This window comes from Molossus molossus, unplaced genomic scaffold (assembly GCF_014108415.1).
Source record: "Molossus molossus isolate mMolMol1 unplaced genomic scaffold, mMolMol1.p scaffold_m16_p_7, whole genome shotgun sequence".
Lineage (NCBI taxonomy): Eukaryota > Metazoa > Chordata > Mammalia > Chiroptera > Molossidae > Molossus > Molossus molossus.
This window is the reverse complement of record NW_023425401.1, coordinates 60,594,693-60,611,924: the sequence shown is the minus strand read 5'-3', so window position 1 is coordinate 60,611,924 and position 17,232 is coordinate 60,594,693. Positions and strand designations below refer to the sequence as shown.

The 17,232-nt window shown below is 38.3% G+C and overlaps 1 protein-coding gene across 6 annotated transcripts in view; it reads left to right on the top strand.

The window, feature by feature from the left end:
• COG5 (component of oligomeric golgi complex 5) overlaps nt 1-17,232 on the top strand; it is a 439,997-nt gene that overhangs the window by 334,453 nt on the left and 88,312 nt on the right. For all 6 annotated transcript variants that reach the window (XM_036246141.1, XM_036246143.1, XM_036246142.1 and 3 more), the window contains 2 exons: nt 5,414-5,575; nt 8,913-9,012. In XM_036246141.1, coding sequence (XP_036102034.1) covers nt 5,414-5,575; nt 8,913-9,012 — 262 coding nt within the window. The remainder of the gene's footprint in view (nt 1-5,413; nt 5,576-8,912; nt 9,013-17,232) is intronic.

Genomic DNA, 17,232 nt, shown 5'->3' with positions numbered 1-17,232 from the left:
TGAAGATGTAAATAGAGTTTTTTAAAAGGTAGGTGAATGTGAATCAAGGGTAGAAGTACATATTTGGGAGTCAAAATTATGTAGATTTTTTTTTAAATCATGGAATTGGAGGAGATTGCATAGGGAAGACATGTGTAAAGATAAACGAGAACCCTGGCCCAAGACAGGTATTCCAAAATTCATAGTTTGGGCAGAGGAATGGCAGTCTGCAAAGGACATTAAACCAGAAGAAAATGATTATAGAGGACAAAAACTTACAGTAGTGTGGGACCCCAAAGAATGAGTTTCCTTAAAGTTTCCTTTAAGTAGGAAGATTAGTTAATTGTGTTATATACTACTGAAAAGTTGAAGATTAGGAGTGATCATTGATTTATTAAGACATTGGATTCTGGTCAGCATCAAACTGTCTTAACAAAAAGCCTCAGGTAACACCTTACTCTAGGAACTTGGTAAAGCGGGGCATCAGTCTGAGGTTCTCTTAGCCTGCACTTTCTGGCATGAATCACTATGTCAAAATCCAGGGGAAGGTTTACTGAGATTACAGTGATTTTAGGGAGCCACAACAAGGTAGATGCCACTCCTTGAGTGGCGCTTGGGCACAATATGGAGCACCCACCTCTTGAACTCATTTGCCTGAACTTAGTTTCAACTATGGGAAGCTGAGGGCAGGATGAGAAATGCTGAGGCTCTGCTCTTCCCAGAAAGACAGCTGTCCAGTGGGAGTTAGGGGCTGTAGATGAAAAAAAGGGGTTCTATGTAAAGTAACCTCACAAGTAATCTATTCATAAATTCCTAATAGGGCTGATCATGGTGAGCAGGCATGCCCCAGGCCTATAACTTCCTTATGTAAGGGTTTTAAGCCAGCCTTGTCCATTTATTTCCATGTTAATACATTTTTGAAATACCAGAAGTCATATCCCTCAAGGGGAAGCATTAACCCTCAAGAGAGCACATAATTTTGTTAACTGTCCTGTAATCCAATGCCCACCTTGCTTTCTCCAATCTTCCTTACATCCCATCCTTAATTTCAAATGCATAAAAGAAGCTGCAGTCATGGCCTATTGGCTCAGTGGTTAGTGATGGCCTGAACAAGGAAAGGTTGCAGGTTTGATCCCTGGCCCCAGTTGGGGCATGTAGGAGGCAAACAATGGATGTGTCTCTCTCAGATCAATGTCAATGCCTCTTTCTCTCTTTCCCATTCTCTCCCTCCCTTCTACTCTCTCCAAAAATCAATGGAAAAAATATCCTTGGGTGAGGATTGATTAATAAATAATAAGTGGTCAATAAATCCTTAGGTAGGAATCTTTCAATTAGAAGCAGCAGCAGCAGCAGCAGAGCAGCTGCAAATCTATTGTTATTCTCCAGAGCACTTGAGATCTTGCTCCCTGGCATATGCTGAGAATTGGGCTCAAATAAGCTCCTATAAAAATTCTCTAAAGATCTGGAAGTTCTTAAGTTGACAGAACAAAGATAGTCTTGTTCTTTGTAGCTGCAGTCTGATGTAGAGTGTATGCCTTGCTGAGATGGAAGAATGGAGGGAAGAAACAGTTTTGGCTCAAATATCACAGGCTCTTAAAGGAGTTCTTTCTTACTGAATTTTCATAGATTTTGAGTAAATAATTTTTAATTTGCTGTCTGCTTTTAGGACCATTTGCAGAGTCTTTACATTGTTATTTTTTATAGAGTTCTAATCAGTTTCACTGGAAAGGGGGTCAGTTGAGTGCTACCATCCCAGAAGTCGATCTTCTCCCATTGTGTCTTTATTCAATTCTAATAATGCTTTTCTATCTACCATTCCACCTCTAGGCCTCCAAAAACTATTTTGCTGTTAACCTGTTAGCCTAATGGGACGTATAAATACGTCAAACGTTGCATACAGTGAGATACAAGACTTGCTGCGTAACTAAAAAGGGAATTCCTCGGTTAACAGGTTAATAGTATTTGCAGGAGGGAAAGAAATAGAGAAGAGTAGGGGTGTGGAAAATTGTTCTCAAGCTTAGAGACTTTAGAGTTGCAGCAGTTCAAAATGTTGACTCACACATGGAAGCCCATAGTAGAGCTAAAATAAAGGTGGATGGACTTCTGACACAGAACAGAAAAAAGTTAGAAAAGTTACCTATTTTGACATTGTAGCCACCAAGGATCCTTACAACACTGGAGAACAGGAAGAGTGTTAGTACTTACAATTCATTGCTAATATTTCTGTGGAACAGAGTAGAAGCTCCTCCTCTTCTTCCTCCTTCTCCCTTACCCCCTCCCCCTCCTCCTCCTCTTATCCTTCTCCTCTTCCCTTTCTTCCTCCTCCTCTTCCTCCTCGTCTTCCTCTTCCTCCTTCCTCTTCCTCTTCTTCCTCCTCCTCTTCCACTTCTTTCTTTTATTTTTTTTATTATTATTTTTTTCCCCACTCAAGGACATTTTTTCCATTTTTTGCACAGATAGAGTGGGAGGGAGAGAGAAGAAGAGAGAGAGAGGGAAAGATCGATGTGAAAGGGACACATCGAGTGGCTGCCACCCGCACGACCAAGCAGGGCCGGGGACAAACTGCAACCAAGGTACATGCCCTTAGCGGGAACCGAACCTGGGTCTCTCTGGACCGCAGGCGGATGCTCAGCATTTAGAGCATCAGACTGCAGACCAGAGAGTCCCGGGTTCGGTTCCCACTAAGGTCACCATACCTCGGTTGCAGTTTGTCCCCACCCCGGTTGGGTTCATGTGGATGGCAACCAGTGTGTCTCTTTCACATCGATGTTTCTCTCTCTCTTACCCCCTCTCTCCCATCTGCTCTATCTGAAGATAAATGCAAAAAATGTCCTCATCCTTGATGGATGGGGACATCCATCAAGTGAGGATAAATAATGAATAAATAAATGTATTGGGTTGACATTGGTTAATAGAATTATATAGGTTTCAGGTGTACAATTTTATAATATTTCATCTGTATATTGTATAGTGTGTGGGAAGAAGCTTCTTAAGGTTAGTAAATGACAGGAGGAAAAACAGAAGACATTTAAATAGATGACATGGACCTCAATAGAGAATTGATTCTGACAGATTTAGACACTAGTTCTTCACTTTTCCCATTGTGGTTTTTCTATCTTCATCTGTTATAGAAGTTATAGTTAGCACTTTACCTGTACATTTCTTTACTCTAGTGTAAAACATTTTAAATTGGTATCTTCCCAGCACTTAACAAGGGCCTGGTACATAGTATTCCCAGTAAATACATGTCACGTGAAATACTTAATGAGGAAGTGTTCAGAGATAAATATGTTACAGTGTGAGAGCTAAGAACATTCTGGCATCTAGGTCTTGTCAGTTGATCAGAAGGGGTGGGAAAGGAAAAAGCCAGGGTTTGTATACATTGAAGGAGCAGGTCATATGTTTTCAAAGTTAATATTTAGGATAAAGGGGGATTTATTTTTTAAAAAAAGAAAGAAAAAGACAGTGATAGGGTAAAAGAGAAAGAGTGGTAGGGCTGGAAAAGGATCATAAACAGGGATGATGTGATAAGCTATGGAGTTTATTATAGGAGTAAGAAAACAGACGGAAATAACAATTATAGACATTTGATAGTAGTTGTCAAAGGAGAAGTATAAGACCCAATCATTGGACTGCTAAATGAAAATCAACACAAATAATTGAAGACATAGGAAGAGTGAGAAGGAAAGAATAGGTTTAATAGGTTACGTTTTTGTTTGGGAAGAATATTGTAAAACAAAGTAGCTTAAAACTCCAATTGAGAGTATTCATGTGATTGTTGGACTTGAACAAATACTTTTTAATTTTCTCCTCATTCTTTTTAGTAACAGTTTTGGCATGGGAAGACTGATAAAAACCTAGACCTGTATGTATACTTCTTTCTCAGTCAGTGAGCTTTATGGGAGGTGGCAACTATGGGTGAAAAGGGTTGAGCTAGTGCAGTGATTTTCAACCAGTGTACCACAAGAACTTTTATTTTTATATTTTATTTTTTCAAGAAAATCTCTACAGTCTCTGTCTCTTTTTAAAATTTTTTATTTATTGATTTATTTTAGAGGGAGGGGGGAGAGAGAAAGAGAGAGAGAAACACTGGCTTATTGTCCACGTATTTATGCATTATTCATCGGTTGATTCCTATATGTACCCTAATCAGGGATTGAACCTGAAACCTTGACATATTAAATGACATTAAAACTGAGCTACCTGGCCAGGGCAACTGCAAGAATTTTTAAAACGTGTAATGCCTGACTATTTATTCAGGAGCACTGACCTCTTTTTCCCTTAGATTTTCAAATGACAACACCAACACAACAATAGTCATCAGGTGTGAATGCCATGTTGCATATTAAGATTGCATCTGATTGGTTAATTCTTGGTACCAGAAATCCTTATATACAAGTATAGGCACTTGATTATTTAAAAAAAAAAAAATCACTCTGGATCAAAATAGTAATTACTATTACTATTTTTTTTTTTTTTTTTTTTGATTTTAGAGAGAGGAAGGGGGGGAGAGATAGAAACATCAATGAGAGAAATCATCAATTGACTACCTCCTGCATGCCCCCCGCTGGAGATTAGGCCCACAACCTGGGCAAGTACCCTGACCAGGAATCAAACCAGCGACCTCTTGGTGCATGGGTCCATGCTCAACCGTTGGGCCACATCACCCAGGTACTATTATTTTTTTGTAATCAATGAAAGGTATACCTACCTCTATTTTGTCAGATTAGCAAAAAATGTATTTTTAGTAATTAGTTTATGTGTGCCATGAGATGAAAAAGGTTGAAATCACTGAGCTAGTGAAACAGGTCTCTGCACACCTGATACTGTATAAAGACAGGATTTGCTAAATAAAGTCATAGCTCCATTCGAATTAAGATTTTACAGTATTCTTTTTTTTTTTTATCCTCACCCGAGGACATTTTCCGATATTTTGTTCAGATAGAGTGGGAGGGAGAGAGAGAGAGAGAAACATCGACATGAAAGGGACACATCGAGTGGTCACCACCCACACGAACCAACCAGGGCTGGGAACAAACTGCAACCGAGGTACTGTCCTTAGCGGGAACCGAACCTGGGTCCCTCCAGACCGCAGGCCAATGCTCTAACCGCTGAGCCAAACTGGCCAGGGCTACAGTATTATTCTTTGAGTTTCAAGTCACAGACTAATTCGAGTAGTTACTGGTGCATATTATATTACATTTCTGCCTTGCATTTATGTATAAATTAAAATGTTTAGTCCTTAATAAATGTTTAATTATGAAATGTTTTTCTATTTATACATTTTTAAACAATTTTTTTTTCTTTTTCTGCATATAGAATTACATTTTATTTAGGAGATATGTTTTTTTTGTTAAAGGCATTTGTAGTCTGATATGATAGCATTTAGTTTTGTATAAATTAAGTTCATGTTTAATAAATTTTGTTCCCACAGTCCAGAAAAGGCATTAAAAGACTCTCTACAGCCCTATGAGGCTGCTTATCTATCAAAATCCTTATCTCGACTCTTCGATCCTATCAACTTGGTTTTCCCCCTTGGTGGTCGTAATCCTCCTTCTTCAGATGAGCTGGACGGTATTATTAAAACTATAGCAAGGTATGTATATTTATATAATGGCATTTTATTAAAATGTCTCTTGTGTTTGTTAGTAATGTATGATAGCAATATTTTTTTTACTATTTTTATTTTTAATTAAAAAATGTTGACCCTTACCAGAGGATATTTTTTCCACTAATTTTTGCATAGAGCAGCAGGAGGGAGGAAGAGAAACATCGATTGGTTGCCTCCCGCATAGCCACAACCAGGACTGGGGATCAAACTTGCAGCCCAGGTACATGCCTTTGACTAGGAATAGAACACTCGACATTTGGTCTGCGAGCTGTTGCTGTAACCCCTGAGCCAAACCAACCAGAGCTCTTCATGGTACTTTCGCATTTTTAGTAATGAAATGCTTTTTTATATCATACAGAAATGTCCAAAAAAACGTATCATACACCATGTCCCTCACCAGATTTAATAGATGTTACCATATTGCCATGTTTCCCTCCCATCTGTTTCTTGTTTTTAAAGAAAAATGTATCTTACAGATGAGATTTATTTGCTTTTAAATCCTTGAACTCATCTGATTTATTTGGAGTATGTTGCAAAGTTGGGAGCAAGCTTTATTTTTCCAAACCACTAATCAGCAGTGCCCGCTGGGTTTCTCCCGGTGGCTCCCTTATCACGCCTCTGTTCTGGTGTCTGTTGGGATCCATGTGGACAGTATGTTTTTAATTTATCTTAAATCATTTAAATAATTTGTCCTGTAATTAAATCAAGAGTTTTGTAGTCAGTGAGTGTACATAAAGCAAGTATTTGAGATTCCAATTAATAAAACCATTTATATACAATGTAAAAATAGTCTGTTCTAATTATTCCGTATCTTGTCAATGATGCAAAGTAAACCTAATTTTTTATGCCATAGTAAACTTCTACTATTACACAGGAAAGTATAGATACAATTTTATAAATTGAGAAGCTAAACCATAGAGGTTAATATTTCTTATCTTAATCCCAGAAAGTATTTCATGGCACACACAGGTTTATAATCCTGACTAGCCTACTTTTTAAGTGAATGTGACAGCTTTTAAAATTCCCGAAAGGGAAGGTACCCTAGCAAAGGTGCCACCTGAAAGCTTACAGACATTTTAATTATACTATTGCCTTTAGTGGTTTACAGGTACAAAAATTAATTTGCAATTGCAACTATCTCAGTTGCTGTCATAGCTAACAAATTGTCATAACAGTAGGTTTTTACATTTGTAGATGAACACTTTTGCAGAGTAAAAATAGCAGTTAGGCAATATAAGACAGAGGTATAGAAATGTCTAGATTCTTTTAGACTATAAATTCAATGATGGTGATTCTGAGGCATGTGAGAATAAGACTAAAACATCACAGGTATAATACACATAAGTATCTCTCCAGCTGCAAGTATACCTATACAGTGTCTAAATTGCCCAACGTTTTGATTCCAAATCTTCCCACAATTATCTTGACTTTCCAAAGTGCTGATGACTCTAGATTTTTTTTTTTTTTTTTTAGCCTATTGTGTTTGTTATCTGTTTAGCATGATAGTGACAAAAACAGTCCTGGATTCAGCTTGGTCTCTTTGACCTGCTTATCGAAATATTATAGAGGAATCTCTCCCATTCCTCTATGTAGCTTGACAGTGATGTGGAGCTTAATTTAAAGAGGCATACTTCTGCTGTTGTTTAAAAGTAAACATTAAAGAAATTATATCTCACTATTATAAGAAAGGACAGTTTTGTCACACATAGTATGCACTACTATTGTTTCAAAGTCCTTCATTTTCTTATAAAGATAATCTGATAAGTGCCAGATTTATTCTGCAGAGATAGTAATTACTTCTGCTTTCTACCTCTATGTGGATTTTGTTTTCTTTATTGATTTTAGGGAAAGAGGAAGGGAGAGAGAGAGATAAAAACATTGGTAAGAAAGAACATGGATCAGCCGCCTTCTGCATGTCCCCCACTGGGCATTTGCCCCACAACCTGGGCATGTATCCTGACCTCAAATCAAACCGGTGACCTCTGGTACATGGGTTGACACTCAACCAGTGAGCCATACCGGCCAGGCTATATGGATTTTTTAAAAAAATTTTAATGTTGCAAGTATTACAGATGTTCCCCTCATTTTTCCCATTGACCTCCTCCTCTCCACTCCCACCCTCTATGTGGATTTTCATGTAATTTTTAATCCCTAGTATTCTTTTACTGTATATTTTTGTTGTTGTTATTAGTCAGCTCAAATGTCCCAATTATTAATTCAGTGTTAAAATTGAAAATAAACATGACAAAGAAATATTTTAGGAATTCAAAATTTAGCCCTGGCCCATGTGGCTCAGTTGATTGAGTGTCATTTCTTTTTTTTAATTTTTTTTTATTTTTATTTTTTATCCTCACCAGAGGACATTTCTCCATTTTTTGTTCAGGTAGAGTGGGAGGGAGAGAGAGGAACAGAGAGAGAGAGAGAAACATCGATGCGAAAGGAACACATCGAGTGACTGCCACCCGCACAACCGACCAGGGTCGGGGACAAACTGCAACCGAGGTACGCGCCCTTAGCGGGAACCGAACCCAGGTCTCTCAGGACCACAGGCCGACGCTCTAACTGCTGAGCCAAACCGGCCAGGGCGATTGAGCGTCATTTCCAAGCACCAATAGGTTGCCAGTTCTATTCTAGTTCAGGGCACATACCTGAGTTGCAGACTCGATCCCCAGTAGGGGGTGTGCAGGAGGCAGCTCTGGTCAATGTTAACCTCTCACATCGATGTATCTCTCTCTTCTTCTCCCTTCCTCTCTCTCTAAAATCAACAATGAAAACATATTTAGAGAAAAGGATTCAAAATTTAAAATTTCAAATTAAATTTTTGTTATGCTTTTGATATATTGAAAAGCTACACAAAATAGTGTGAATTGGCATAACTTCTAGAAACTGAGTATCTCTATGTATCATGTGTAATTTATATTTTTAGCCCATGTCCTTCCAAAGTCGTCATTTCCATTCAAGAGCTGTCATTGCCTTGCAGATGTCTATGATATATAGTTTCTCTTATTGTACTTATCAGTATTAACAAGGGTGCTACTTCAAAAATCTGTACAAAATTTACTCTCATAATCACAGCCTAAACCCATGTATGGTATGCTTTTATTAATGAGAAACTGGTCATTAACCAAGCCATCTCAAAGCACATTTTTCTAATGCTGAATTAGGAGGGAAAATAAAACAATGCAACCAGTTCTTGCAAGCAGTCGATCAACTCTATAAAACGAATTACCATATTGCTTATTGGTTTTAGGTTTATATGTTGCTCTTTACTTGGTTGATGAACAATATTGATAATAATTAAACCTGTTCTTGTTTTCTCCAGTGAACTAAATGTAGCTGCTGTTGATGCAAACCTCACATTAGCTGTGTCAAAAAACGTGGCCAAGACCATCCAGTTATATGGTGTAAAATCAGAACAGCTTGTAAGTGATATCTCTTCTGTCAACTTTCATGATTTTGTTTAAAGTTACTAATATACAATACTGGACTAACTATAAATATTGAATTGACTGAATATTAATTTACTGGCATTTTTACTTTAGTGAACTTTTGAAACTTTCTGATGAATTTAAACCAGAAAAAATGTTACATCCATTAAAACATGGCTCTCCTACCATTGTTATACTTTTAGAATGCAGACAAGTTTTTTAAAATAAGGCTTTTAAAAAAAATGCATATGCCACTTTATGGGCTAATTGCATTTTTAAAAAATAATAATTATTTCAAATTGATCAAATTTCTTCTTTTATGTGACCAGTCGCTATAGATAGCAATGTACTGTTACCTAGTGTGAAATTGACTTGAACTGTTAGAAAACGGTTGGAGGAAGTAGAGTGCTTAAAATTATAATAGAAAAATGTTGATTAACTTTCTAAAGGTTCTAATCCAAGAGCATGGAAGTTTAACCCTAAAATTGTTCTATTTGGAACAGCTGTTTGCATATATTTAAAACAATAGCTGTATAACTGAATCATCTTAATTCTATACATTAATGTTTTAAAGGTAAGCACACATTTAACTAGTGTGTGTGTATGCTGATTGAAGTCTAAAGAATAAGATTTTAGTATGTTTTTAATTGTCATATGAACTAATTTTACAGAATGTACCAAAATCTGATATCTCTACTGCCTTTATAGGGTAGCCAACCATTCTTTTTAGCCTCTCTGACTGCTCCCATTTGAAATATCAGAAAATAAAATAATCTGATTTTACCTATATCCCAGTAATTCCAGTTGGTTCTGGAAGAATTTTTAGGGTAGGTTGGTAACAAATTGAACTGAAGAAATTTGTATGAAATGATCCTTTATGGTAACAGTCATATCATGAGGCTTCCTACTTTCATTTCCAAAGGATCGCCAGATTTTATTTGCATATTTGTATGGTGCTATTTTTCACTCAGTTGTTCTTACAGCCTTGGCAAATAAATTAGAAGCATCTCTTTTTAAACCTTTATTGAAAACTGGCCCTATAGAGATCATCAAACCTCTTTGTAGGTAATTAGAGGACTAATATTTCTCCCAAGCTTTTTTTTATAGTAGCATTATTATGTTTATTGCTTCATTTATTTCTATAAATGAAATTCAGTACTATATCCAATAGAATTTAGCGTAATTACTGAAATGTAACGAAGATAATCCTTGTAAGTTGATCCTACCTAAGGACAACATTAGTAGGAAGAGCCAGCATATGTATAGGAAATATTTTACTTTTTTGCACCAGGAGGAGGCAGTGGTCATGCTAACTTATGACTTCAGTTAAGGCAATAATAGCAAAAGGGATTGACAAAATTAAAAGACATCAACAAACATCTGATTAAATTGATACTGTTGGTCAAATAGTCTGTGACCTTAGATTAGTCAGGCCTACCAACCCACTATGCTAAAGATTAACAGAAAGTCATTGACTTTAAAATTTTTAAGTGGACCTGGCAGGGTAGCTCAGTTGATTATAGCATCATCCCAGTATACCAAGATTGCAGGTTTCATCCCAGGTCAGGGCACATAAGAATCAACAAATGAATGCATAAATAAGTGGAATAACAAATTGTTATCTGTCTCTCTCTCTTCCTCCCTCCTTCCCTCCTCTTCCCTTCTTCTCTCTCTAGACTTAATTAATTAAAGTAAAATAAAATAATGCTCCTTAAGAATTTTTTTGCCCTGCCAGTGTGGTTCACTGATTGAGCATTGACCTATGCAACAGGAGGTTGCCTTTTCGATTCCTTGTCAGGTTGTGAACCAAATCCCCAGTAGGAGGCATTCAGGAGGCAGGCAATCGATGTTCTTTGTCATCATTGTTTCTATCTCTCTCTCCCTCTCTCTTCCTCTTTGTACAATCAATAAAGAAAAAATATTTAGCCCTGGCCAGTTTGGCTCAGCGGTTAGAGCGTCGGCCTGCGGTACAGAGAGACCCGGGTTTGGTTCCCGCTAAGGGCACGTACCTCGGTTGCAGTTTGTCCCCGGCCCTGGTTGATCGTGCGGGTGGCAACCACTCGATGTGTCCCTTCACATCGATGTTTCTCTCTCTCTCTCTCTTCCTCTCTCTCCTTCCCTCTCTGTCTGAACAAAAAAATGCAAAAATGTCCTCGGGTGAGGATAAAAAAAAAAAGAAAGAAAAAATATTTAAAAAGAAAATGGGGAGAGGGAAGAAAATTAAATTCATAACAAGTAGAGCCCTAGCGAGTATGGCAGAGTTGGTTGGGCATTGTCCCGCACACCAAAAGGTTGTGGGTTTGATTGCCCAATAGGGCACATGCCCAGGTTGCAGGCTTAATCCCTAGTGGGGGGTATGCAGGAGGCAGCAATCAATGTTTAACTCTTCTTCTCTCTCTAAAATTGAATAAAAAATATTTTTAAAGATTCATAACAAGTAGAGCCCTGGCTGGTTTGGCTCAGCGGTTAGAGCGTCGGCCTGCGGTCCTGAGAGACCTGGGTTCGGTTCCCGCTAAGGGCACGTACCTCGGTTGCAGTTTGTCCCCGGCCCTGGTTGGTTGTGTGGGTGGCAGCCACTCGATGTGTTCCTTTCACATCGATGTTTCTCTCTCTCTCTCTCTCTCCCCCTCCCACTCTACCTGAACAAAAAATGGAAAAATGTCCTCAGGTGAGGATAAAAAAAAAAAAAAGATTCATAACAAGTAGAAAGAAGGAAGTAATAAAGATGGCAGGGGAAATCAAGTTAAAAACAAAGGCATATAAAAAAAATCAGTGAAACCTATATTAGAATTTGTTGACATAAGAAACACCTTAAACCTGTACAGAATTTCTATGAAAGTTTATTTGAGCCAAACTAACAACAGTTGCCAGGAAGAAAGATCTCAGATGGTCCAGAAAATAACAGTTTTGCAGTTTCTTCATACATTTGGAATTCAGGAGGGTACTTAAGGAAGATTACATGAAGGTAGCAGAAAGTAAGTTACATGATAGTTAACAACATAATGGGCTCCCTTGAGGGTGGTCATACTTCAAAGGATCTGAAAAAGAGGTTTACTTGTGGCATTTCAAAGATCTGTTAACCTAGATGCACAAGAACAATGGACAGAGTTTGATTAAACCTTTTACTAAAGAAATTTATAAATAGCTCATGACATGACTGCCCACCATGACCTGCCCAGTTAGGAATTTATAATCAGATCACCCTATTAGGTTATTTTTGGTTAGATTTTTTTATATCACCACTTTTTCGTCCACAACTATAGAGAGTTTTATGAAATCAGTGTATATGTAGGGGAGGAAAAACTTTTCCTCTACACTCCTAGGTTTAGTAGCTGAGTCTATGAAATAAAATGACAAGAGATTAAAAGGAGAAAAATTTTACAATTTTTTAAATAGTAGATGTATGAGGGCTTCATAGGGAAAAAAAGTGAATCTTCAATAAAGGGATGAAATTTAAGTTAATATACCATCTTTTATTATTTTAAACTTCATCCAAGTATACGTTTATTTTATTTTTTATTTATTAATTTCTTTTTGTTACAAATATTTCTCATTTTCCCCCATTGATGCCCTCATCCCCCTTCCCCAAGTCCCCAGCTTTCTTGTCTATGTTCATTAATCATGTAAACATGTATGAAAGTTCTGTGGTTTATCTCTTTCCCCACAAACCCTCCTCCTCCTCTGAGACTTGTCAGCCTGTACTCCACCTCCATGTCTCTGGGTTAATTTTTGTTCAGCAGTTTGTTTAGTTCATTATATTCTACAAATAAGTGAGATCATGTGATATTTGTCTTTCTCTGCTTGGCTTGTTTCACTTAGCATAATACTCTCCAGGTCCTTTCATGCCATCTCAAAGGATAAGAGATCTTTCTTTCTTTCTTACAGCTACATAGTGTTCCATTGTGTACATGTACCACGACTTTTTAATCCACTCACCAACTGATGGACACTTGGGTTATTTCCAGATCTTAGCTATTGTAAATAGTGCTGCTATGAATATAGGGATACATATATTCTTTCTGATTGGTGTTTCGGGTTTCTTAGAGTATATTCCTAGAAGTGGGATCACTGGATCAAATGGCAGTTCAATTTTTAACTTTTTGAGGTAACACCATAGTGTTTTCCACAGTGGCTGCACCAGCCTGCATTCCCACCAGCAGTGTACTAGAGTCCCTTTTTCTCCACACCCTCACCAACACTTGTTATTTGATGATTTGTTAATGGCAGCCATTCTGACAGGTGTGAGATGATACCTCATAGTTGTTTTAGAGGCATTTTCAGTTTGAAAATATCTGAGAAGATGGTAAAATGGCGGCAGAATGAATGGAAACTACACAGACGATCTCCCAGGACCAAACAGGAATTACAACTAAAATAAAGACAAATCTTCGGAGAAAAGCAACAGAAAAGCAGCAGAACAGGACCACATAACCAGGGACACCGGTAGCATCTGCGGATGCGTGACAGGGTGGTGGGCTGAGAGCCCACGGACAGCAGTGTTCTGAGCTGTGAGCAGAGCCCTTGGGGTTAAACTCCCAAGCCAGCTCCACAGAGTAGAAAGCCCAGACAGAGCACTAAAGCAGCCACAGCCACTTACCTGGGGCTCTGGCAGAGGGAGGACAGACTGGTCTGGAAATCAGTGGAGACACACAGGATTTGAAGGGCAATCAAGTTTTTGCTGAGTCTTGGCCACAAAGTCCAGTGGCCAGTTTGCTCTTCCCCAAAGCTGTGGGGAAAAGCAGCAGCCCCTCCCTCGGAGATTCAACTTTTTCCAGGTGAGGCAAAGAAATGCAAATTGAGGCTCATTAACAACCAGCATCTATCTCACCCTCTGGAAATCCTCTTACGCAGAACACCAGGGCTACATTCTAAGGCACTGAGTAACTGAGACTACTAGCCTCCAGGCAAAAAGCTAGAGGATAACTGAACCTTTCCTAGGCTTGAAAAATCTACCCAGGAAAGTAAGATTTGACAGTGGTGTTTAACGTGGGCCCAACCAGGCTCATCCAAACCCAGTACAGGGAGGCACAAACAGCAGAACACTACCACCCACAGGGAAATTTGGCAGGCTCCAAAACCCACTGAGATAGCCAAAATGGTCAAACAAAGAAACAAATTGGAAATGAAAGAACAAGAGAACTCTATCAAAGATGAAATAAATGAAATGCAGCTAAGCAAATTATCAGAGGTAGAGTTCAGAGCCATGATCTTGAGGAAGCTCAACAGCATGAGTAAGGACATCAGCACCATGAGTAAAAATATAGAAACATTGAAAACCAACCAAGTGGAAATGAAGAATGACATAGCAGAAATAAAGAACACATTGGAAGGACTAACCAGCAGAGTAGAGGAAGCTAAAGACTGGATCAGTGAATTAGACAGGGTAGAAAAAAATCAACCAATCAGAAAACCTCACACCTGTCAGAATGGCCGCCATCAACAAATCATCAAACAACAAGTGTTGGCGAGGGTGTGGAGAAAAGGGTACTCTAGTACACTGCTGGTGGGAATGCAGACTGGTGCAGCCACTATGGAAAACAATATGGTATTACCTCAAAAAACTAAAAATTAAATTGCCATTTGACCCAGTGATCTCACTTTAGGAATATACCCTAAGAAGCCTGAAACACCAATCAAAAGACTATATGTACCCCCATGTTCATAGCAGTACTATTTCCAATAGCTAAGATCTGGAACCAGCCCAGATGTCCATCAGTAGACAAATAGATAAAAAAGCTGTGGTACATATACACAATGGAGTACTCTGCAGCTGTAAGAAAGAAAGATCTCTTATCCTTTGAGATGACATGGAGGGACCTGGAAAGTATTATCCTAAGCAAAACAAGCCAAACAGAGAAAGTCAAGTATCATATGATCTCACTTATTTGTGGAATATAATGAACATAACAGTGTGAAGAACAGAGTAGCCCCAGAGATGTGGAGGTAGGGTACAGACTGACAATCCTCAGATGAAGGGGTTGGGGGTGGGGGGATAAACCACAGAACTTAGCATGTATGTGTGACCAATGGACATGGACAACAAAGCTGGGGACAGGGTGAGGAAGGTGGGGGAGGAGGAGGTCACTGGGGGGGAAAGGAGAAACATCTGTAACAAAAATAATTACTTTTTTAAAAAAAGAGAACCCATCTCAAGCTGTCTTCTCTTTGATAACAGATTTGAAATTGTGAAGATTTAGTCTGATGTCAAGATCTAATATCACCACTGAATCTGTTCAGTGATTGAATGAACCTGTTCTTATTTTTAGATTCAGAGATATGGAGTGACATCTTTATTTTTTTATCAAATAGTTAAATATTTGACAAATTCAATAGTCTGAAATATAAATAAGAACTGAGAAAGAAATAAAAACATCCTCTGAACTTCCAGAACTGTTGTCACAATGTCCATGCACTAAAATATATACACTCACTTCATAGGAACGTCTCCCAGCATTCATGTGATTAATTCTCTTGATTCCTACTTTAAAGCAAGTTAGACCAAGATGAGGGGAAATGAGAAGATCAAAAGAGAAAACTGACACATTAGCAATATGAGAAAGCTCATAGAATCACCAAAATTTGAAGATAAAGAAAAAGGAAACAAAGTTTCAAAGAGTTAGTAACCTAAGTCTGTTTAATGAGTGAAGGAGAAAGAAGCATACCCTACTGAGCTCTGATAGAGTCCCTTTTTTAAATATATATATAAGAGAAAGTTTCTTTAGAAAGTCACAGAGGTACAAGAAGTGAGTGGTAGAAGAAATAGGCTCAGGAAGCAAGTTACAGAGGCAAAAAAAAAAAAAAAAAGTAGGGCCGTTGGAGTTTAGGAGAGAGAAGGAGAAAGGTAATGTGCCTGGTGCAGGAAAGAGGAGTGGGACTGGAAAGGTGTAGGTGTTTTCCTGAGAGGGAGAGCTGCTGGGTAAGGTTTTTAAGGGTGGGGATATTAGGAGAGGTCTCAGGGGGAGGATCCCAATAGAATATTCATGAGCTTTTCCAGGTGTGCCCTTTCAGGGTTGTGGTCCACACTGATAGGTCAGCACCAGAGCAGGGGGTCATTAGTCAGTGCAACTGGTCCTGATGTCAGCCATGACATGGCTTCTCTGGTTTTGCTGCTTTTCTGGGCCTTGCGCTGAAACAGAACTGAGGCCTAGATATTCTTCCTAGGGGTTAATGCTTAAGGGAGTGGTCATGCAAGGGCTTGTATGGGGGTCATTTGAGGCTATTCTCCTGCCCCTTGTTCCTTCTCTAAGGGGATCTATCACATGACTAGCAACAGACCAGGAGAGATAAGATCAGGGGAGGGTCTGAACTGCATGACAAGCAATATAAAAGGTTAACAGCGCCAAATTGAATGACCAGTGATATTCAGGGGGAGGAAAGAGTACCCTCAGGGGTGAAGTCCTTGTTATCCCAGTTTTGCCCTTTTCTAGGCACCTGAGGCTTTCCATCCTGGTGATCTTCTGGACCTGGCCCCTCCTCCTTGCTCTGCTCATGTCTAACTCTCTGCCACATTCCCCCTCAAGGATCTTCGCTCTTATGATAGTCACTTTTAAAACAAAAGTATGTAATAGTACAAAAATACTGGTCATTGTAACACTAGTGAACATATACAATGGTTCATTTAAGTAAAATTTGCCTTCTTAAGGTACATGTTCTGTGTACCTTATTTATGAAACCAGAAAAGTGTGACATGCACTGTAGAAAGATTTTCTTGAAAATATTTTCTGATAGGTTTAGCACCTAAGACCATTAGTTTCATTTGTCAGGGAAGTTTTTAGGTTGACAGCCAGGGGAATAAAGCTTGCTATGTAAACCTACAGATTTGTCCTTTGCTGTACATTTATAGAAACATGTTCTTCTTCTGGATTCCAAATATAATACACGTTCTATTACAAACCATATTTAGTATTGGAGTATTTGATAATTTAATTGTGAGTGTGTGTGTGTATAACTTTTTATAGGATAATTGGCATGTTATAATAGGCTAAGTGATATTTAATCATAATTCTTATATTCATTAACTTGAACCATGTAATCTATGATAAAGGCATTTGATAAGTAAGTATAAATAAAAATCAGTTATTTTAATCTTTGTCACAGATTAGTAGATTAAAAGGGATTATCTTTTCCAAAACTTTTTTTGGGGCAGGTAAACAGTAACCAAAGCATTTCTTTTCTCATATTATCTTAAATCTTTTAGGAATAGAGATTGTACAG